This window comes from Eriocheir sinensis, chromosome 38 (genome assembly GCF_024679095.1).
Source record: "Eriocheir sinensis breed Jianghai 21 chromosome 38, ASM2467909v1, whole genome shotgun sequence".
NCBI classification, from domain to species: Eukaryota; Metazoa; Arthropoda; class Malacostraca; order Decapoda; family Varunidae; genus Eriocheir; species Eriocheir sinensis.
In genome coordinates this window covers 7,128,771-7,152,058 of record NC_066546.1, presented here as the reverse complement: position 1 = coordinate 7,152,058, position 23,288 = coordinate 7,128,771, and the positions used below count along the sequence as shown (strand labels likewise).

General features: G+C 43.6%; 2 protein-coding genes and 1 long non-coding RNA gene across 6 annotated transcripts in view; 1 reads left to right on the top strand and 2 right to left on the bottom strand.

Annotated features, from left to right (window-relative positions):
• Positions 1 to 1,855, top strand: part of LOC127008616 (phospholipid-transporting ATPase ABCA3-like) — a 66,056-nt gene extending 64,201 nt beyond the window's left edge. For all 3 annotated transcript variants that reach the window (XM_050880836.1, XM_050880837.1, XM_050880835.1), the window contains 2 exons: positions 196 to 347; positions 635 to 1,855. In XM_050880836.1, the coding sequence (XP_050736793.1) occupies positions 196 to 347; positions 635 to 688 (206 nt within the window). In that variant the 3' untranslated portion in view covers positions 689 to 1,855. The remainder of the gene's footprint in view (positions 1 to 195; positions 348 to 634) is intronic.
• Positions 220 to 6,556, bottom strand: LOC127008617 (uncharacterized). Its single transcript, XR_007761214.1, has 3 exons — positions 6,472 to 6,556; positions 2,335 to 2,423; positions 220 to 367 (listed from the first exon to the last, which is right to left on the bottom strand). It is a non-coding gene; the product is annotated as an uncharacterized LOC127008617 (long non-coding RNA).
• A 2,738-nt stretch (positions 6,557 to 9,294) lies between these two features.
• Positions 9,295 to 23,288, bottom strand: part of LOC127008615 (uncharacterized) — a 45,276-nt gene continuing 31,282 nt past the window's right edge. Inside the window, exons 3-8 of one of the 2 annotated variants that reach the window (XM_050880833.1) lie at positions 15,554 to 16,049; positions 14,126 to 15,046; positions 13,155 to 13,438; positions 12,559 to 12,741; positions 11,942 to 12,197; positions 9,295 to 11,556 (exon numbers count right to left, since the gene is read on the bottom strand). In XM_050880833.1, coding sequence (XP_050736790.1) covers positions 11,395 to 11,556; positions 11,942 to 12,197; positions 12,559 to 12,741; positions 13,155 to 13,438; positions 14,126 to 15,046; positions 15,554 to 16,049 — 2,302 coding nt within the window. In that variant the 3' untranslated portion in view covers positions 9,295 to 11,394. Of the gene's footprint in view, positions 11,557 to 11,941; positions 12,198 to 12,558; positions 12,742 to 13,154; positions 13,439 to 14,125; positions 15,047 to 15,553; positions 16,579 to 23,288 lie in introns of those variants that run through there. The other variant, XM_050880834.1, reaches the window with a different exon arrangement.

Genomic DNA, 23,288 nt, shown 5'->3' with positions numbered 1-23,288 from the left:
TTTTCCAAGGGATAATTATTTATTGGAATGTTATGTACAAATTACCTTTCAAACTTTATCTGCTTATGGAAAAGAAAGTGTTACTGTTAACACATGCACCTAGTGTTAGCTTAAGTACGTTGGATCAGAAAAACTTCAATGTGCTTTTGCACACTTTCTCCAACAACTGCTTATCCTAAACTACCTTCTTAACAGCCAACCACCTTCGGGAGATGCAGTGGGGGCGGCTGGAGTACTTTGTCCCAGCAGAGAGCCTGACCTGGGCCGCAGTGTTTGGTACTCTGGAGCGTAGCCGCCAGCACCTTCCCATCGAGGACTACAGCGTCACACAAACCACCCTGGAGAGGGTCAGTTGACTTCCTTGATCCTGTGGGTTGAAGAAAATGTAGCAAGCCAAACCAATGGAAGCCCAATAGAAAAAAAAAGTGCCTTCTTGGAGACAATGAACAAGTCAACAATACTCTTTCTCTTCCCATTCATGGCATGATTTTTAGACACCCAACACTCTAAAATCAGTAAATGTGATTCCTGAGGCTGATAAGAAAAGGCTAATAGTCTTTACCACATTTTGTTTAATGAACTTTTTACCTCAACCATGATACCAGTCAAGTTACATGTTGCATTATTTCCGCAGGTGTTCCTCACCTTCACCCGAGGCCAGCGGCCAGACGAGGAGAACAAGAGATAACTACAGGCAAGGGTGTGAGCAAGAGGAGGGCACAGTTACCTTACTTAATGTCAAAGCCACACCCTACTGTTAAGACGGGATGTGGACTCCATGTTATGTTGTTCTAGTACTGATGTTATTGCTAGTCATTTTTCTCATAATACACTGTATTATCTGTTTAGAATATTACAGTGATTTTGGATGAATCTCAATCTTTTGTTAGCAACTATATAACTAGAGGGAGGGAAAATTGTATATTTTTGTTTATGGAACCAGGAGGCGGCAACCTTTACTCAACACTTGCCTGGTGCAAGCAGCCTAGATTTACTCTTTTGCAGTGCAGGGTTGACAGTCAGGTATGGGAGTCTGATTTCCTATCTTCATGCCAAGGAAGGACGCTTCAAAACCCAATTCTGTGCCTGCCCAGGGTTCAGAATGTCTGAATCACTAGTGTGAATGTGATGCATATGTTTGTGTGTAAATGATGATGTGGCCCATTTCATTGGGTAAACTCCTGACTAAAATGTATAATTTTTAGAGTGTGGTGAAGGAAAGGGACTAATGAACATTGCAAATTTAGCCTGTCATTGTAATGTGCAGATGGTGGCAACACAATTTATGGAGTTAAAAAGTTTGTGGTGATTTGTATGTTTGAAATCAAACCCTAGAAAATATATAAATAACTTGAGTGTTGGCAATTAAATACTTGAAAGGCACAAAAGCAGTACAATTTTGATGATTTCCTTAAAACTGTAATCTGTAAGATTAGGTGAAGTCTATACACAACAGCTGTGATCAACTAGGATGTAAGACAAATAATCAAATATATGAATATTTTCAGCACTGTATATAAGCAGCATTAAAAATCAAAGCAATTATATGTTAGCCAAATGAAGGCCTTATGTGATGATATATTAATAAACACAAAAAGCAAGCCACTGGCTCCCTAAACCCTAAGGTGAGTGGCAGAGTATCTCTACCACACACTCAACATTATAATCCAGCAGTTAATGAAGACTGTTTGGCAAACTTCCCCAGGCATGAAATTAGCAGGGAGTTAACTCGTGAATTAGGGTGTTCAGCAGTTTGTACGAATCATTCCAATTAGCGCTCATATTGAGAAAAGAAAACTGGAAAATAGATCTGAGGGATAAACATTGTCAAAATAAAATATGAAATCAAACTTTATTTTGACTTTCATTTTAATACCTTGGTTCATTTCCCATTCTAGCTATTTTTTATGATATAGCACAGTGGAATGCTACATACATACGTGAAAACTATTGTACTATGTGATGACTTCCCAGAGCTGAATAGGGGCTGAATGTATGTCTGTCTTAGCAGGAGATGGACATTGAGGTTCACCTAAAAGCATTTCCATACACACAAATTTGAAGACTTAAAACAATACCTTACACAGAGTAGTAAATCCTCAACAAATATATACAGTTTTTGTAATTTTTATTGTGTGAGCTGGATTGAAGGGTCAAATTGCTATAACTGGAACATTCATTGACACATTGAATACTAATATTACTTCCAAATGAAATATATGTACGGTAGATGGATTTAGATGCTTTAACAAAGACCACATTAATCACTTATTGGCAGACTCCCTACTCTGGACTATAGGGTCTGTGTGGTCTGAACATCTATGGAAATCTTACCTGGCACCAAGGAAGAGGTGTTGAAGAACCTGTTGAGAGGAGGAGGAAGGCGCTCTCCATCACTTCAATGGATACAATGCCGGGAGACTCTGGCCAGGGAGAAGAGAGAGAGTTGCTTATGAAATGAATGAATACCTCTGAAAAATAAAAATAAGCTAAAACTAATATAATAAGACCAAACAAAATCTCAAAACCAACAGTAATTACAATCATGCATTTACAACTCTAGCATAAACATAAAAAAATAGAGAAGAAAAATAGCCATAGTGTAGGCAAACAATAAAACTATGACCACATGTGATAAGAGTGCACAAGAAGCTCAGGTTGTTAAAAATACTGATGTGCTTTGGCTGCTCCTTTGTCCTCTGCATCCTGGAAGATCAGGCCAAGAGCAAACAGCTGCTGAACCTGTGATGGAGTCTCTCGGACACTCACCACTTTTACTCCTGATTATTTTCTTATTCATTTTCTTTACATCCTAGCCTATAGCTACGGCAGGCTTTCTTGGGTGGGCCTGGTGGTCAGCCCAAGCCCGTCATGGCGCAGGCAAGGGATCTTTTCCGTTTGGCGTACAGCGCTAAAATTAATTTTAATATAGATTTTCTTATGTATTTTTGTCCGTAGAATCCGAATATGACAACCGTTTTATGGAGAAACGAACAGTTTTTAAGTTATTTTCCTTTACGCTGCAGCCGCCGCAGCCTCAAAATAGCTCGCAGAGGGCTTAGGGTCGGGGAGCATATTTAAACTACTCCAACCGAACTTTACGACCTACTAACGGGGGGGCTGCGCCCCTCTCGACCCCCCCTAATAACCAGGGGGGGCTACGCCCCTCCCTGGACCCCCCCCGCATGTATATGTGACTTATTTCAGCGAGGAGGTATTTCTCGCAACACCCGCTGCAGCCTCGCCGCGGCCAGCACCAGAGGCGACGCGCTTTCGTAAACATTATCCCATATTTTCAAGAGTAAAAAAAAAGTCCTTGAATTGGATTTTCAAAGCGTTTCCATGACTGCTGAAGGTTTGCAAACGGAAAAGATCCATAAATTGTATATAATACTGAATATTACGACTTTTTAAAGTTTGAATTCCTTCAGTAATAGATAGGAAGAAAATAACTTTAAAGGCAAATAACTCAAAAACTGTTAATTTCTCCAAAAAAATAATGTGATATTCTGATTCTACGGACAAAAATACATAGAAAAATCTATATTAAAATTACTTTTAGCGCTGTACGCCAAACGGAAAAGACCCCAGGCAAGTGTTTACAGTGCCGTCACGTCATCTATTTTTGGCTCATGCTGCCCCCCAGAGCTCATTCTTGATTTCCCTTGGACAGTTCCTCTTCAGGACAGCATGTGGGTAGTCTTAGGCCACTCAGCGGGGACTGAAAAATTCCAGGTGCTAGCGGCGGATTCAAACTTGCATCATCTAGGGCACAGCGAACGCAGGACTGGCACGCTAACCACTCAGCCCCCTCCTTCAGTTAGGAGGAATGGTACCAGATTGCTATGCAGCAGTCAAGCTCACACAGTTCACTGATCATGGCCTCACCTACAACTTTGAGCAGCACCACACTGATGTTAAAAACACAAGCTGCCTTCCCACCTCTCAACCTTGCCACAGCCTCTCTGACCTCATTGAGAGGGTGGGGTATTGTCAATGGGTGGATCAGCATCCATTACAATTGACTTTATACTATTTGGAATTCAGCTGTTGGAAACTGGCAGCTTGGGGGGGCTCATCATGTTCAAGTGCTCATAGAACTCAGTCCAATGTGCTCTATGCCCATCCATGTTTGATATGAGGGTAAAATTCTAGTGTTTGCCCATACTCCCCCCTCCCCCTCATACAAGCTTGGGGACCTGGTGGGAATGCGGGGTTTCGGGTGGGGGACACGAAATCCGTCGCGATCGCGTATTTTTTTAGTTGGGGGGGGGGGGGGTAAAAACTCCCAAAATTTAGGGAATTTTTCCTCCCACCACCACTAAAATAAGCGTTTGCGACGAATTTAGTGTTTCCCGTACGGAAACCACGCACTCACTGGATCCCCAGGCTTGTTTTGTGAGAGAAGCGTAGTGAACCCACCAAACGATGCTCACCTCACCATCTGGCGTGGCACCGGAGGCCGTCTGCGCTCACATAAACCGCCTACACCACACTCATGCCCTCTCTAGTAGGTTGTCACCTCACCGCAAGGTTTATGTCCTCCAAGTAGAGTCCGTGGTACCAAACACAGTGTATCTTCATTGTTTATCACTGACACAAGTAAAACCACCGGCTAGCCGGGATCTGCGGGTTGTACAGGAAGTGCAGGCTCTCGAACCTCCTGCCCGAGCTGTTCGAACACGTGAATCCTTACTGACCGGATTTTGAATCTGCTTCACAAGTTCGTATTCCCAATATACAAGGTGATTGTGGATATTGACTCCGCGCCTCCAGAATACGATAATACGCCTCCATATATCATAGTTAAAAAAACAAAGTACTTAAAAGTAAAGAAGCCGAATGAATCCCCTTCCCCCAACGATCTTGGGGGACCGGCGTGAACTCGGGGTATTTGGGTGGGGGAGCATATTTAAACTACTCCAACCGAACTTTACGACCTGCTAACGAGGGGGCTTCGCCCCCCTTGACCCCCCTGCAACAACTAGTCAATGATCAGTTGCAAAGAGCTTAACATTCCAAAAAACCCTGAAGTTCTGAAGAATCCTCTAACAAGTGCTTAGAAGGATGTGATCAATCTCCTTAGCTAAAGGTAAAGTTAGGGGCATAAAATTTAGCTGCACATGACCTTGGTCCTCATCTCCATCACATTGGCTCTTAAGCCTGTGGCTGGAAATAACCCATTACCTTGGGACACAGGACCAGTGTGGCATCCTGGTTACCACAAATACCTTCCCCAGGTACCCATTTTTTGAATGATCCGAAAGGGAGGGCTGAGCCAGGAATCAAAACCAGCAGATTTGTAGCTAGGCATGCTAACCACTTCACCATGGAAGATGTTATTCCTCCAAAAAGCTTTGTCGTGCACACTGAAGTACATATCACTTATTAAAAATCTTCTATCATTTAGAAAAATATAGAACTTTCTAAAGGAAATGCATCAACGAAATGTTCCAAAGATTTTAAAACTAGGCTACCAAAAAGCAGAACAAGCTACTATGTATAAGATCCCATTCATAAAATCCTAAATTCTATTACTATTCTAATCCAACACCCCCTCACAGAACATGGCTTATACACAGAGAGGCGGGTCATCAGTATGGCACACCTGATGAAGACTAGTGTGGCGGGTGTGCCAGGATTCAGGTTACTGTGGGTGTGGCTGAAGATTTTTGTTTGACATTAACACAAAAATACATGAAAAATCTGTGCTGCTGGCAGCTATTGATACTCTATGATATATTCATGGCAGTAAACATACTGAGACAATGGGGGAGACCAGTGACTGCCTGTCTCACACCCCTCCAACAGTAAAGAAATATATAGGCTACGTAGAAAACAAAACAAAACAATGACAACAGTGATTTTAGGTTGGTCAGAACTTTGGTCAGAACTAATGAAGATTCCCAAAAATACAGAAAAAAATAATAAATGGCACCAAGAGTTAGGCTAACACACTTTTCTGGGTAGGTTGGCAAGGCTTGACCATTTACCTTTCCTCATTAGAATTCACCTTTCCTCTTCAGCATTACTCTCACGGCTCGCCTCGTAATAATGAACACAAGACAGAGTATCACAAGCATTCTATATATCAATAATATGTTCCTCAGACAACACAAACCTTCAAAAACTACCAAAATGCAACACAAACACTTCCAAGGTCGGTATTACCTCTCATGTCAACTATTTTAAAAGGCCAAAAAAGGAGATTAATACGGTTTTTTAGAGTTTTTTCACGTCCACGGCACAGAATACGGATCAAACGACCATAAGTCATAAAAATACCCCAGGAAATGCCCAAAACTCCTATGAAATCCTTGACAAATGCGTGAACCTCCTCACCTGCCGGGCAATCAACAGGTGAACCAGGACCCACCACCTCCTGTTTCTTCACTTCTCCAACACACAGCAGCAAAGACTAATAGCTAACACGATAAAAGGATACTAAAAGAGCTAACTGAAAATACTTACAGACCAAAACGCCTCCAGGAGCTACCGTGAGGCCACAAAATGATAGGGAACCTTGAGCCTTCCTTCCTCCTGCACGCCATGACGCCCTCTGCTAGATTCTCGACGTGCCGACGTAGTATAATTTTCCTTTATTTATCATTTCTCTTACTTGTAATGAAGTGTATAGAGTCATTAAACGGTAGGAAATAACGTATAGAAGTAATTATGATATATGCACTTCATTATTTCCTTCCCCATTTATAAACACAGTAAAATGTGCTCAACCTCATCTCACCACGCATTTGTCTCTTCTCTTTTCATCTTCTATCAAAATGACAATCCCTTTTCTAAGTTTCTATGGTAGGGATAACATATTTAGTAACATGACATAGCTATAATCGTTCCTGCCAAGCCATAATTCTGTCCTCTGTAGCTTATAAATTTCCATATATTTTACTCATTAGGAGACAGAATTTAAGGACCATACGAACTGGTTTACAGGTTTTCAGTTTCATGCTTTTTCCATTGACTAACTGGCTTGCTACGTAGTGAACAAGGCTATGGGAGGGGTAGCATATGAGGAAGGGCACATACAACTATATATCAAAGGTTTGCTCATATAATTCCCAAAGCGTGTATTGCGATGACTCTTGTAGCGTAAAATCGAACTGCTGAACGAGACAACAAACCTTCGACCACTTCAGCTCCCCATCTCGAGGTAGGCTACTGGTAAAGGTGGAGTGGATTGTTAACTCTTTTGGCTTTAGAGAGGACAAATTGGGTTCGTCTGGTGAGTGTTGGAAGTGTGGTGTCATTTTCGTTACCTTGAGAGAGAGAGAGAGAGAGAGAGAGAGAGAGAGAGAGAGAGAGAGAGAGAGAGAGAGAGAGAGAGAGAGTGGAAGAGGAAAAAAAAGAAAAAGAAAAAAGAAAATAGATCAGAAAAATATGACAGCAAAAATGAAATAAAGAGAAATAAGGAAAAAAAATAGAAATGCATAGTTTGGTTTCTTAACTTCTGCTCCTCCCCTACACACACACACGCCATGGCCGACAGATGCAAAAGATAGTTTCTTAAATCCACACAAAGGAAACAAGCGAAGGCCTGAAAACAAAAGAGAAAGAGCGGGAAAAAATCTCCGTTAAGCTCCAGTCCACAGAGATAATTGGAAGTGAATTCAGAGTCTCGTTCCAAGTGAGTTTTCCGCCTCCCTTCTTTGAGGCGGCAGGAAAAAAGAGGAGGTGAGGGTGGCGGACGTGGTGTTCTGGGGCTACATCCCGGCAGAGCCTCAGCCTGCCGTGATAACCCTTCCAGACTGCGCCCAGACGTTCACAGTGCCGCGAGTGTACTGCAAAAACCCTTCGGGCAGCGATCAGGACCCTGCTGTGCTAGAAGTTGACTTGGGGGAGTCATCCACTCTGGCACTCTACTACGCCCTAAACAAGACTAAACATGAGCCGTACGTCGGGCAGGACTCGTCACCGCCAGTGATGGACTTTGGGGAGTCATTGTCACTGGAATTCTACGAGCCCGCGCCTTTCGTCGAGGTCCCACTGTCCAACGCCCACGTCCCTTAGCCAGAGCCACGCGAAGACTTACTGGAGCCAGCGCCGCCACACGAGGAGTGGCCCCCGAAGTTGGGGAGGCCCTGGGTGCACGACTTGCTGAACAACATGGAATTCTTTCTTCACCTCACCGTGCTCACCTTCCTGCTGCTCTTCGAGGACCGGTTACAAAGCTGGGCCTGGCAGTGACGCACTACAGTCACGGGAGCCGCCAGGAGCCACGCCCTCCTGCATTTCTCAACAACCAAATACCGGGGTGGGGGGCGTCCTGTCTTCCTTCTGGTGGCCCCCTCAGCACCTCCTTCACGCCACCCCCGTTGAGCGGCACATTCTGAGGTGACCGCCGCTCGCATGCCCTTCCTTACTTGTCACCGGGGTGGCTGAAAGTGCTGTTTTTCTTACTTTCTTAAACTCCATTACTCCTCCTAGTATATCTCTCTCTTTCTATCTTATTATCTATTTTCTTTTAATTTTCTATTACTTTCTTGTTCTTTGTTACTTTTCTTAACCTTTTTTTTCCTCTCCTTCCATTTCCTCTTCCAAATTCTCTCCTTACATCGCGTGTGCGTGTGTGTGTGTGTGCGTTCATTCCTTTCTTAATTTCCTTATTCCTCTCTGTCTCTTTTCTCCTACTTCTATGTCTGTGTGAATTGAATTGAATTGTGTGTGTGATGGGTAGGCTTGGCCAGGCAACCACACACGTCAATGCTGCTCCCATTTCCCACACCTAGGTATGTGGCGGGTACATACCGGTGTGTATCTGTGTGTGTAGAGTCAAAATAATCCACACCCCTGGGTCGGGCTAAGTGCACCAAATTCCGACGATACCAGGACGAACCAGGATCGTGGCGCTGACGTCCCAAGATCGCCTATGTGTGAATAGGGTTTAAGCTACTCGGCGGTGACTGAAAAAAAAGGTGGTTAACGGCGGATTCAAACCCGCATCATCCACAACGCGGGACCGGCATGCTAATCACTCAGGCACAGCCACCGCCACTGCTTTTGCAGGAGCAGTGATTAGCGGGCTTTTTGCTTTTTCTTCGTTTATTGCCTTTAAAATATTTCCTTTACCATAAAAAAGGAATCTGACAAGCTGGCAAAATAATCAGCATTGAAAAAAAAATATATATATATATATATATATATATATATATATATAAATATATATATATATATATATATATATATATATATATATATATATATATATATATATATATATATATATATATATATATATATACAAACAAACAAACAAAAATAGGGAAAACAAACAAGACAATAAAAACAAATCATCCATTATCAATCTCAAAACAAACCAGGTATTAATCAAACACATGGATACAACGAATTAGAAAACGACAAACATAAATAAAAAAACAACCCAATGTAAGTCTGCACTACTTCCTAAGGCTTTGGTAAACTAGGCTGCAGGGGACCAGATAACAGATTAATTAACAGAGATAGCTTTTCTAACACAATGTTCTTAAGCTCCATAGTCTCACACAATCCGGGGCTTACACACCCACGTTCGACAAGGCTTTCGTAGAGGTTCTGTGTATTTCAAGGGGTACTTTTATGACCCTGGTGGTAGTTTGACCCTTCTTCTGCACCATGAAAATGAAAAACGCTCATGAGAACCCGACATATATCCTCTGTCGCCTTTAGAAATAATAGTGTGGGAGCCGAAAGCGTTTGAGATACGGACCTAAAGTCGGTACTGTCAGACGCTTCCCTCACATCAGCTATTTCCAAAGGCCGAAAAGGAGATCAATCGGGTTTTAATGAGTGTTTTCTTAGGTTCCTGGTGCAGAAGTAGAGTCAAACTACCACCAGGGTCATGAAACTACCCATGAAAATGCCTAAAACGCCTACCAAAGCCTTGTTAAATGTAAGTGTTTGGGCGCCGAAATGTTTAAGAATATGACCCTAAGACACAGACACACACAGCGGACGTCGGGAATCAAGCAGTATCCACACAGCGATGAGACGCAATCCCTGAACAACAAGACAACACGTGGCAAGAAATAATTTAGCGTGACTCCATCGACTGCAAAAAACAAGTCTATGAACGCAGGTCTTCCAGGCGACTTGGAGTTTTGCTTGAGGCTACATTTTTTTTTTTTGTACAGTAAGGGAATCAGTTCATGGGCAAGAAAAGAAGACAAAAGAAAAAAAAACAATCAAGACATTACTGCACAATGCTAAAGAAAACTATATCATTATTATTTTGCAGTAAGGGAAGCAGCTCAACGGCAAAAAAAATGAAGAAAAAAGAAAAAAAATCATGAAGTTACAGCGCAATGCTCAAGAAAACTATATCATTATTATTTTACAGTACGGGAAGCAGCTCAAAGGTAAAAAAATGAAGAAAAAAAGACAAAAAAAATCATGAAGTTACAGCGCCATGCTAAAGAAAACTATACATAACTAGAAAAAAAAGTATGAAAAGACGTAACAAAAATACTACTAGGCCCAGATAAGGGTGAAAGTACATAACAATAATTGCACCTTCCACTCAAAACCCTTATTATCAGGAAGGTTCACATCCATCATATAGTTTTTAGGAATTTGAAGCCAAGAATCGAGCTGCCTAGAAGAGCTGCGTTAACAAAGACTTGAGACCACCAACGACAGCGCAATGATACAACACTGTTTTGAATCCTATAAACACGCAGGGGGTGAACACAATCTTATAGTGCCATAGCAAGACATTCAGATACAACAAAAAACTTACGAATAAATAAAAGAAAGAAAGAGAGAACTGACACCATACACATAATGCTCTAACACACTGACACACACTAATACACACTAACACATCTCACTCACTCTGGTTTGAGGTACACATCACAACCACTACCACTAATAACACTACTCTCTACCATACCAACCTGACAACCCCCTCAGCGTAATGGAGCAGTGAGGGAATGGTATTAACACAACAAACACTACCACTAAAGTAACACTAATCTAACACACATTCTCTTACTGACATTCCACTAACTACTTGTAATGGGCAGATGAGGTTATGGTAGTTAAACGGGAACTACCATGAACTACACAACAACGAGAACAAGGCATTAACTACCATTGGCCTACCACACATATCCTCTCCTTGACATAACTCTTTAACTTCTGGTAATGGATAGGACAGATTTTGGTAGTAACACAAGATCCCACTACAATCAATCACCATTACGTTGACTATCATTGACCTACTACACGTATCCTCTCTTAACTTCTTGTAATGGACATATTTCAGTAGTAACACACCCCATTACATACAACAACCACTACTACTACCACAACTACTACATCTACCCTACCACACGAGTCACTAACCTAACACACGCATCCAATCTCTCCCTGACGTCCCTTCTAACTTTTTGTAATGGAGCGGATCCAGTCCATGTAGTAGGGGACGTTGGTGTAGACTCCGGGAATGCCTCGCTCGCCGCAGCCCAGACCCCATGAGACCAGGCCCGCCAGCTCCACACTCCCGTCTACGCCCTCACACACCAAGGGGCTCCCACCATCGCCCTGAGAGGAGAATGAGTGCTTAGTGACGTGGGATGAGAAGGGGATGCAAAGGATGATGAGGGAGAGAAAGAGATGTAGAGGATAAGGATAGGAGAAAGGGAGGTCTATTTTTTATCTTACCTATTAAAATCAAAGAAAATGAGAACAGAAGAAAGAAAGGGATGACATAAAACTATTAAAAGTCCTCGACCTCAACTTCTCTAAAAAACAAAGAGAATGGGAAGCAAATAAAAGAGAGAACGAGATATAGTATAAGAGAACTACTTATCAAATAAAAAAAAAACTAAAAAATGGTAACAAAATGAAAGAGAAAATGGAGTATCGATTAAGATAACTATTATGACTCCATGATCTCAACTCTCCTTCTCCGGCTGTTAGTTCTTACCTCACAGGCGTCCTTCCCTTCCTCTCCTCCGGCGCAGATCATTCCGTCGTGGAGGATGAACTGGGAGCCGAGTTTGGTCCTCCTGAAGGCGGTCTGGCAGGTTCTCCGGTCCACCATGGGCAGGTCCACTTCCTTCAGGAGGTGCTGGAAGCTGCCGCGGTTCCCAAATGCGTCCTTGCCCCAGCCGGAGACGAAGCAGCGTTGGCGGGCGAAGGATGCAAAGCGGTCGGGCAGACACACTGGACCGATGTGCGGGCTGGGAAGGGAATGGAAGCGTGAGGAAGTGATGAGGAAGGTGAGAAGGTGAGAAGGTGGCTGGGGAGTGAAGCAGAGATGAGAAAGGTGAGGTTATGGTGTGAGACAAGAGAGATGAAAAAGGTGAGGTTATGGTGTGAGACAAGGAAGATGAAGGTGAGGTTGGGTTGTGAGGCAAGGAAGTAAGACAATGGGTGTAGAGGAGATTACCCACTGGTCTCAACTTCGCTCGTGAATCAAAAGTAATAAACTGACTAACTAATTAAAAAAAAAGCCATGTAAAACGCTTGTCAAAACTTAATATTTTTTCGTTTTGCCCTTGAACTGTTTCCTCTACAGTAATAAAAAGTCACGTAACTCACTTGGACACCAGGTCGACGGGGGTCTGGACTCGAATGATGGCGACATCGTTCTGGAGGTTCCCGGCGTAGAAGTCAGGGTGGGAGTAGAGGCCGGCCACGTTGGTATCAAAGTGGGGATAGAACTCGGACTTGCCACTCACGTCCCACTCACCCAGGCGGACCTTGAGCTCTCCCGGCGTCAGGCTGAGGGCGGGTGAGAGGCGAGAGGTGAATGAGTGTGGAAATGATAAGGAAAGGAGAGGAAACGGAAGGAGGCAAGAAGAAGAGGAAGGGACAGGGAGAGAATAAGGATGAAAGAAAAGGGAGATGATAAGGAGGAAAGGAAAGGGAGATGATAAGAAGGAAAGGAAAGGGAGAGGATAAGTTGAGTACCTTGTAAAATTCCTTATAAGAATCTACAATACCGTAACTAACAAAAGAATAATATCAATAACAAACAAGTAAGGATAAGAGGATAGTGGTAACATACAGAATCCCTTATAAGAATCTACAATACCTTAACTAATATAAAAATGCAATCAGTAATAAACAGGCAAGAATGAAAACCTGAAAAACCTTAAATGCTATAAAACAAAGAGGCAAGGATATCTGCTCACCCGGTAATGCAATGCGCGGCGGTGACCAAGTGGCGGGAGTCGATGAGTGCGGCGCCGCAAACGTACACGTTGTCCCCCGAGTCGCGCCTCAGGATCGCGCCGTGCCAAGGGTACTCGCCGAACTCCGTGTCGCCCTGCTCGAAGCGGTTGGTCTTGACGCGGCCCAGCGTCCCCACGGAGTTACGCTTCCTGCCGCAGGTACTGATGGCTCGCTGCTGCCTGAAGATCGGGTGTCGACAGCACACACGACCGAAGCCGCAAGGCCCTGAGATTTCGTTGCCGAACTGTTGATGGAAGAAAAAACCCGATTGAGACATTGGAAAAGGGAAGGTCACGCCATATTTTTCACCTTTTCTTACGTGAATTGACCCAAAGAGAGAAGAGAGGCATCCACTAACTCATGGCTAAAGGTACCTCATTCCTTAGCTATATACCTAACTAACTAACTAAAGGGGAACATACGCCAGGATACGCGTCGCTTCACTCACCCACTGACTCCACCCCCAATGGTCAACCCGGGCAAGCCTCCACGCAGCTGCCCTTCCCACTCATTCCTTAACACTGATCTATTCTCTGTTTTCTGCTTGTCATGTAACCTAAGAGCGGTGGCTAAGACTGTTCACATTAACCCTGATTATAAGCCCCTCCCCATCCCACTATACCATTGGCTACCAAGATGCAAGCCACGCCCACTTCAATATATAGGCTGCAAGTGATTGGTGGATGCTGAGAAAAGCTAAATCACATTCGTAGATATACCGGGTTGGCTGGCGTGGGAAACTGATGGGAATAGAGTAGACCTAGGCGGTGTTTCCTGTTTCTCATGTAACCTGAAAGCGAAGGTGACTCAGCGTGACTTAATACACAGATCAATACAAACACCTTCGCCTCTTGACTTTACGGCTTCGTCACGCCTGAGAGTGCAAAGGAGACTGTACGGAACTCTAACGCCCAATGGGACTTTAACTCACCCCTTGCCGGCTGCTGGAGTGCGCTGGGATGCCTCTGCTGCCAATGTCAAAGTTTTCTCTGAAGATCATCGTATCCCTCGCCGGTCTCCTCTCGTCCTCAAAGATCACCTTATCGGAGTCCCTTTTCTTCCTGGACTTCTCCTCGCCCTTCTTCGCCTCCCCTTCGGCCTTCACCACCACCTCGCGACCTTCCGAGGCCGAGAACTTTACCTTATCGTTGTCGTCCTTGTCGTCCGTGGAGAGCGTCTCGGTTCTCTTGTTCCGAGCGGTGATGTGCGGGATGCTGTTACTCCTTGGGATGACGTCGCCGATGGAGCAGAAACGGGCCTCCACACACTCACAGTCATTCAGGAAGGGCGAGGACGGGAAGGAGCTGCCAGAGGAGGATGTGAAGCCGTCAGAGGAGGATGGGAAGCCGCCAGAGGAGGATGGGAAGCCGCCAGAGGAGGATGGGAAGCCTACAGAGGGGGAGAAAGGAGGTCTTGGCGGGATAATGGGGATGGTTGGCAGTGGTCTTCCGGCGCTGGACTTGTCGATAAGGGATTCGTGGGAGGAGTACGCGCCTTTGCTGCCGTAGGAGTTGTCTTTGCCGTAGCTCCCGCCGATTCCTGAGTATGCGTCGTACACATGCTGGTGCTGGTGGACGTGCTTCACTACGTCATGATGTCCGTAGCCTGGCTGGGGGTAGATCGGGGGAGGCGGGGGGCCGTACGATGGCACTGGGGGAGGGGGGTGGTAGATAGGCGGGGCAGGGGCGGGGTAGGTGATAGGTACGGGAGGGCTGTAACCCTTGCCCTTGTAGCCGTGGGAGATGGGTACGGCCGCGATGGGACCCCCGACGGCCACCACCTGGACGGGCTGCACGTAGTCGATGTCGTGATGGCTGTAGCCGCCGCCCTTGTAGCCTTTGCCCTTGTAACACTGGTGAGGGAGGGAAGAGGGAAGAGGTCAGGGGCGGGAACGTGGTGATAGCTATTACATTGGTGATGGTAAGAACATTTCGCTGTATGCCTCTGTTCCTGTCTGTCTGACGCTCTCTTACACCTTAACATCTGTCTACAGTCTCTCAAACACACACATGAAGAGGTCGGGGGCGGGAACGCGGTGTCTTTAGGTGTTGTTTATAGTGGTTATCTCTTTGTGTCACTCTATTAACCTCTGTCTGTTTGCTCCTCTTACTCTTTAAAATTTGTCCACAATAATTTTTTTTTTGCAGTAAAGGAAGCAGCTCAAGGGAAAAACAAATAAAAAAGTCCGCTAATCACTGCTCCTATAAAGAAAGTAGAAATGAATGGCCAAAAGAGAGATTAATTTCGGATGGAGAGATGTCTTAATTGATACTCCTCTATACAATCTCACACACAATCTAATGATAATCCCTTCAACAATCTAACACACACACACACACACACACGCGCCTGTACTCACGTCAAAGGCCAGGCCCACTTCACACAGCTTGTCCTTGATGCCCAGGAAGCGTCCCTCCGATTGGCCGTCTCCGTGCCCAGCCACCGCGATGCTCCGGTCCTCGCCGCGCTGGTGGTGTCCCGTGACCACTGGCGCGAGGGAGGCAGGTCCCGGGTGGGCTGCCAGGGCTGGGGCGGGTGTGTGGCGGACTCCTAGAGCTGGAGCGGGGCTGTGAGGGTGTCCTGAAGCGGGGCTGAGATGGAGTCCTGGGATTTGATGTGATCCAGGGGCTGGGGCAAATTGGTGTCCTGGGGCTAGCTGCTGTCCTGGGGCTGGGGCGAAGGAAGTAATGCCTCCAGGCGGGCCGTGAATAGCGGCTGACCTCCCTGAGATCTTCTTCGCATCCTCCGCCTTGGGTTCCTCGCTGTCTGACCCCCAAGACCACTCGTTCCTCTTCTGCGCCTCGCCCCGACACGCCGCTACCAGCACCGCCGCCAGAAGGAGGCGCCTCATGGTGCTGTTGGAAGAACGATGAAGGCTCTTAGAACGGTAACCAACAGGAGACGTAATGACAGAGGCAGTGACGTTCTTTTTGCTATTTGTCTTATTCTTCGCATTCCAAGTCAAGTTCTAGCTATTCATGGAAGATTTGACTAATCAAGAGCCAGAAGTCTCACCCACACGTTCAAGTCAAGTTCTAGCAAGATCAAGCTATGCAAAAACCAGAAGAAGTTTACCCACGCATTCAAAGCCAAGTTCTTCTAGATAATCATGCAAGATTTACCTATTCAAATGACCCAGAAGAAAATGTTATGACCGCGCTCGAAATCTAGGTCTGAGGGTTGATCTGACGTACGAGAAAACACGACCTGGATCAACCCAACGAGTCCCAAGTGAGAGTCATGCAGGAGGGCGGCGCTGGTGGGTGTTCGCGTGGGTGGACCAGCCGGCCTGCCAGCCATTGCAGCCTTTCACCGGCCAGGCCCCGCAACCACCACCTCCTTCACGCCCACACGCCAGGCACCAATAGTGAAAGTTAGTACGACGACGAACAGTAAAAAAAAAAAAAAAAAAAAAAAAAAAATCATAAACGCCCCGAACGCAAGGCAAGGTAAGAACATAAGAGATAAAAAAAAAGTTGATAGAAGATTAAAATAAGGAGAAAAAATGTAAGAAGGAAAAAAAACATCAATGAATAAAAAAAATTAACACTAACCGTAAGCAACCCAGACAGAAGGGACAATAAGAACATAAGAAGACGATATACAGAGACACAAAGGTACATAAAAGATTAGGAAAAAAACAAGAAAAATAAGTCATACAACGATCTGGAGGTAACGACGGGAACCCAAGCCCTTGAAGTACCCAGGGACAAGGATGGTAAGGAAGAACGGTAACAGAAAATAAAAGCGATACAAACAAATATATAGGAAAACGAGAGGAGTAAAGGGGTTATTACACTGGGCAAATTTTCCGTGGAGCTTCAGTCAAACCACGATTTCGGTTGGAGTGGTTCTCATTTGTTTCTTGTTATTGCTGATGATCATGATAGTGAGTAATACCGCCGTCATTCAAGGAACTCTACCGTAGCTTTGGAAGATCATGGACACGTCAGAAAACCACGGAAATATGAGAACCACGCCAGCGGAGATCCACGAAAGATTTGCCCAGTGTAATGACCCCTTAAGACGGACAGGAGGAAAATAAAGGCACACACATACACAGGGACACATACTCCATAGATACCCCAGGGCAAGGCAGGACGCGAGGACATCAACAGACACATAAGATAGAGATATAGCAAAGAAAACAAGAAGAATAACACGAACAGAACGTAAACCAAAGACACAAGAACACAGCAAGCAACACGAGACCTTTAAGTACCCAGGGGCAAGGCAGGAAGGAAGGACATCAACAGACACATACGATGGAGAGATGAACCGAAGAAAACGAAAAGAATAACACGGACAGAACGTAAACCAAAGACACAGGAACACAGCAAGCAACACAAGACCTTTAAGTACCCCGGGACAAAGGAGGAAGAAGGGACATCAACATACGCATACGATATAGAGACGAAGCGAAGAAAACGAAAAGACTAACACGAACAGAACTTAACCAAAGACACAAGAACACAGCAGGCAACACAAGACCTTTAAGTACCCCGGGGCAAGGAAGGAAGGAAGGTCAGTGCTGCAGAAACAATAGAAAAAAGGTTTAGTATAGAAGACACGTGGAGGGACGAAGGGATGGAGGGAGAGAGAGGGAGGGACGGAGGGAGGCTGCGAGTGGATGAGTTGAGTTCGTCATGCGACTTTCACTCGACACGGTGGAGGCGGCGGTGATGTAAGTGGTGGTGACGGCAGGAGGAGAAGGAGGAGGAGGAGAAGAAGAGAGTAGGAGAACGAAGAAAGGACGAAAACCAAGAACAAGACCGAGAACAAGAGAAGGAAATGAAAATAAGGAGGATAATAACAAGAAAAAAGACTAAAGAAACAAAGGGAAGAGGAAAAAGGACGCTAATGATAACGATAATGATAACGAGGAGAAGACGGAGAAGGAAGAGAATAAGGAAACTAAATAAAAGAAAATCAACAATAAAATGCACCTCGATATCAATAACAACAATAATGAACCCAACCTAACCACAAATCCTTTTCCTGACATGAACTTCCAACACGGACAAAAAGGTGGAGGAGGAGGATGACGAACAACAAAACAAAGAATAAGGAAACTAAATAAAAGAAAATCAACAATAAAATCCGCCTCGATATAAATAACAATAATGAACCCAACCTAACCACAAATCCTTTTCCTGCCATGAACTTCCCACACGGACAAAAAGGTGGAGGAGGAGGATGACGAACAACAAAACAAAACCACACACACAAAAAAAGTATAGTTCCTCCTACATATCTTTTTAGAGCAGCAGATAGATAGATAGATAGATAGATAGAAAGGAAAACAACACCACACACACACACACAAAAAAAAATGGAGACAGTATCGTTCCTCCTACGCATAGTTCTTGGTGCCAGTAATTTCCTAAACCTTGGCACTCGGCTCGACCTACAGCTGGCACCAACCGGCACTCACTTTCACAGCTGGCTCAGTTTCACCCCTTCTTGGGCACGCGCGCGGTGTGGGGGGCAGGCGTAAGGAGGAGAGAGGGAGAGAGAAGGGTGTGTGTGTGTGTATGTGTGTGGGAGGCGGTTATGGAGAGGGAAAAGTGAAGGGATAACTGTAAGGAGAAACCGACACGAGTATATAAATGAAAGTTTGGACAGGAAATAGGTTAGTTAGTGGTGTGGAAATAACTTTACTGAAGGGATAACTGGAAACGAGTATAGAAAGTTAAGTTTACACAGGAAATGAGTTACTGCTTTAGGAAATAACTTAAGAGAAAGGATAAGTGTTAAAGAAAAACCCACAAGAGTATATAAAGAAACGTTTGAACAGGAAATAGTTCTGGAAAAGAGAAAGACGAAAAAATAGGGGAGAAAAAGTGAAAAATGAAGAAAGGAAGAAAAGAGGGAAAGAAAGGGAACCCGAAGAGAAGAAGGGAGACATAAGAAAATGAGAGGAAAGAATGGAGAAGAAAAAAAGTGACTGAAAAATGAAGAAAAGAAGAAATAGCGGGAAAGAAAGAGTATCAGAAGAAGGGAGAGATAAGAAAATGAGAGGAAAAAAAGAATGGAGAAGAAAAAAAGTGACAGAATGAAGAGGGAGGAAAGTAGGAAGGGAGAGAAAGAAAGGGTATCAGAGAAGAAGGGAAGGAAAATAAAGAACGAGGGGAATAATGAGGAGAGAAAAAAGTGACAGAATGAAAAGGGCGGAAAGAAGGAAGGGAGAGAAAGAAAGGGTATCAGAAGAGAAGGGAAGGAAGATAAAGAAGAGGGGAATAATGAGGAGAGAAAAAAGTGACAGAATGAAAAGGGAGGAAAGAGGGAAGGGAGGAAAAGAAAGGGTATCAGAGAAGAAGGGAAGGAAGATAAAGAAGAGGGGAATAATGAGGAGAGAAAAAAGTGACAGAATGAAAAGGGCGGAAAGAAGGAAGGGAGAGAAAGAAAGGGTATCAGAAGAGAAGGGAAGGAAGATAAATAACGAGAGGAAAAATGAGGAGAGAAGGATGTGACAGAGTGAAGAGGGCGCAGAAAAGGAAGAGAGGGAAGGACAGGGTACCAAAGGAGGGGATGAAGAATGAGAGGAAAGAAAGGAGGAGAGAAGGATGTGACAGAGTGAAGAGGGAGGAAAGAAGGAAGAGAGGGAAAGACCGAGTACCAGAGGAGGGGATGAAGAACGAGAGGAAAGAAAGGAGGAGAGAAAAGTGAGGAAAGAAGGAAGAGAGGGAAAGACAGAGTAGAAGAAGAGAAGGAAGGAGGGAGATAAAGAGATAATACGGATTTGGGGGCAACTTAGATAACCACATCCGTCTCATAAGAAGTATTACGAAAGAGATAATGTGTGGTTTAGTATTTCCTGGTAAAAGAGGAGATGGAAATAAATAAACAGAATCGAGTATAACATTGTGGGAAAAATAAATAAACCGAGGGAGATAGAAAAGTAAAAAATCCTTCCCAATCTACAAAAGGAACATCAATAATAGTAAAAGAAAAAAACTCGTCTTACAAACTACCAACCAAAGAAAAAAAAACAATATGCCAGTAACTTATAAAAAGGGAAAACAAAACAAAGACACTCCCAGCAAAGTAAACAAAGAACACGAGGAGGAGGAGGAGGAGGAGGAGGAGGAGGAGGAAGAGGAGGAGGTCACAGCTGAGGTCCTTAACCCTTTCACTTTCCCCATGACACAGAAGGCAGCGCAAGGTTCATTTTTCAGGCCAATACCACGCGAAAGTGACCCTTACACACACACACACACACACACACACACACACACACGTAGCCCAGTAACCCATGTCGTCAAGCCCATCATTTAGACCAATTACATACGAATATGACCCTTACGCGATTTCTCAAAGCTACAGATGACCCTGGATACATAAGGTCCATTACACGTATTAGTATCATAAGAACGTCGCCCTTAGACCCTTCCATACACGCTTAATGACCCAGAGTAGCCATAGAGTACATTATCCAAGGCTTCAGGGTAAGAGGATCACCTTTAGATATCAAAACAAACTCCCATAAGGTTACAAGACGCAATATTCAGGTCAAGAAAGTGCTATAATTAGTCTTATACGCATATATTTATTTTCTTATTATTTTCTTATTATTGTTCAAGTGTGTCTTTTTTCCCGTTTGGCTTAAGACTCATCAGATTTGATTACCAGATGAATATAATGTTTGTTGTGCTCTCGAGAGCTATGACACTCAAGTTCGCCTCCTCAAACGCACCTTTCTGACCTTTTTTTATTTATTTGGGATGGCCTTTTATATGCCGTGATGATGCTGTTAATGCTAAGGTGGGTCGCTTCCTCAAACGCACCTTTCTGACCTTTTTTTATATTTATTTGGGATGGCCTTTTATATGCTGTGATAATGCTGGTAATGCAAAGGTGTTTCTTTTATGCTTCATCGAATATACCAATCTCGTGACGTGACAAGGATGCTGAGTTTCTATTTGTTTATGCCTCAACAAATACGTTTATCGCTTCACTGAACTTAAAGATGCAAAGTCATAGATCATTTCCGTGTTCCAACAATTTTCTTTCCTTTTTTAATCTCGTGACAAGACTTTTAAAGAGATGCTGAGGTCAGTATTGTCAGACGCTTTCGGTCCTAACATAAAAAATTTCCAAAGGGCCGAAAAAAAAGGAGATCAATAGGGTTCTAATGCGTGTTTTTAGATTCTTTTAAAGGAGATCAATCGGATTCTAATGCGTGTTTTTAGGTTCTTTTAAAGGAGACCAATCGGATTCTAATGAGTGTTTTTAGATTCTTTTAAAGGAGATCAATCGGATTCTAATGAGTGTTTTTAGATTCTTTTAAAGGAGATCAATCGGATTCTAATGAGTGTTTTTAGGTTCTTTTAAAGGAGACCAATCGGATTCTAATGAGTGTTTTTAGATTCTTTTAAAGGAGATCAATCGGATTCTAATGAGTGTTTTTAGGTTCTTTTAAAGGAGATCAATCGGATTCTAATGAGTGTTTTTAGGTAATTTTAAAGGAGACCAATCGGATTCTAATAAGTGTTTTTAGGTTCTTTTAAAGGAGATCAACCGGATTCTAATGAGTGTTTTTAGGTAATTTTAAAGGAGACCAATCGGATTCTAATGAGTGTTTTTAGATTCTTTTAAAGGAGATCAATCGGATTCTAATGAGTGTTTTTAGATTCTTTTAAAGGAGATCAATCGGATTCTAATGAGTGTTTTTAGGTTCTTTTAAAGGAGATCAATCGGATTCTAATGAGTGTTTTTAGATTCTTTTAAAGGAGACCAATCGGATTCTAATGAGTGTTTTTAAGTTCTTGGTACAGAAAAAGGATCAAACTACCACAATAGTCATAAAACTACCCAAGGAAATTACCCCGTTTATATGTGGCTAGGGCGCTGAAATGTTTAAAAATATATCACCGAGACTGTGATCAAGTGAATGCTCCAACAAATATAGATTCACCCACTGGCATGAGTTTAAGATGCTGAATGTTGCCTGTTTGTACGCTAAATATATTCATCTCACTATATGACCTGAGGATGCTGGAACCCGACTTAAAGATGTTGCCTTTGACCTCTTCTGATGACCTAAACTCTCACCATAGTCTGTTCACTTAAGTCTGACCCAAGCTGACAACATAAACCTAAGCGTGTTTGCAAGCTGAGTGCTGATTGGCTACTGCTATGCTTCCAAGTTTTCTGTAACCTCTGTTTGTGTTTATCTCACGCAACACTTTCTCCTAATCTGCACTGTGCTTACGAACACGCTTAGGTTTATGTTGTCAGCTTGGGTCAGACTTAAGTGAACAGACTATAGCATATTTATCTCGAAACATGACGTAAAGATGGTGAATTTGACCTCACTTGATGCTCTAAGCTCCCACAAACATATTTATCTCGTTGTGGGACTTAGGGATGCTGCTTCTGACCTCATCTGATGACCTCATTCTGATGACCTAAACTCTCACTAACATATTTATCTCGAAACAAGACATAAAGATGGTGAATTTGACCTCATCTGATGCTCTAAGCTCCCACAAACATATTTTTCTTTTTACAGGACTTAAACATGCTGACTCTAACCTCTTCTGATCGTCTAAAATCTAACAAGCAATTTTATCTAGTGAAAATACTTGAGGATGCTGAATTTGATCTCTGCCAATGCTCAAAACTCCCAAACATATTTATCTCGCTACAGGACTTAGGGATGCTGCTTCTGACCTCATATGATGCTGCAACAAACATATTTACCTCATGACAAGATTTTGGGAGAACATAAGAAGAGGAAATATATGGAGAAAAAGGAGGAAGGATAAAACGATTGAAAATGGGAGAGTAAGCGAGGAGGAAAAATATTGAGGAAAAAAAGGAGACTAAAAGGATGGGAAATAAGTGTTAAATGCAGCTCATGAACTCATTAAGGATGTTGACTGTGATCTTCTCTGATGATGCAACAAACATCTTTATCTTGTAACTCATCTCTGGGATTCCTCCGTCAAGCCTGTTAAGTCATGCCATCCCGTCCTTCAAGCCACGTAACACGCATCAACAAACGCAACAACCCAGAGCTTGCAAGGAACACGTTTTCTTCACCGGTAACACGACACGCAGCGGTAACTTTCATATTTACCGTTACGGCC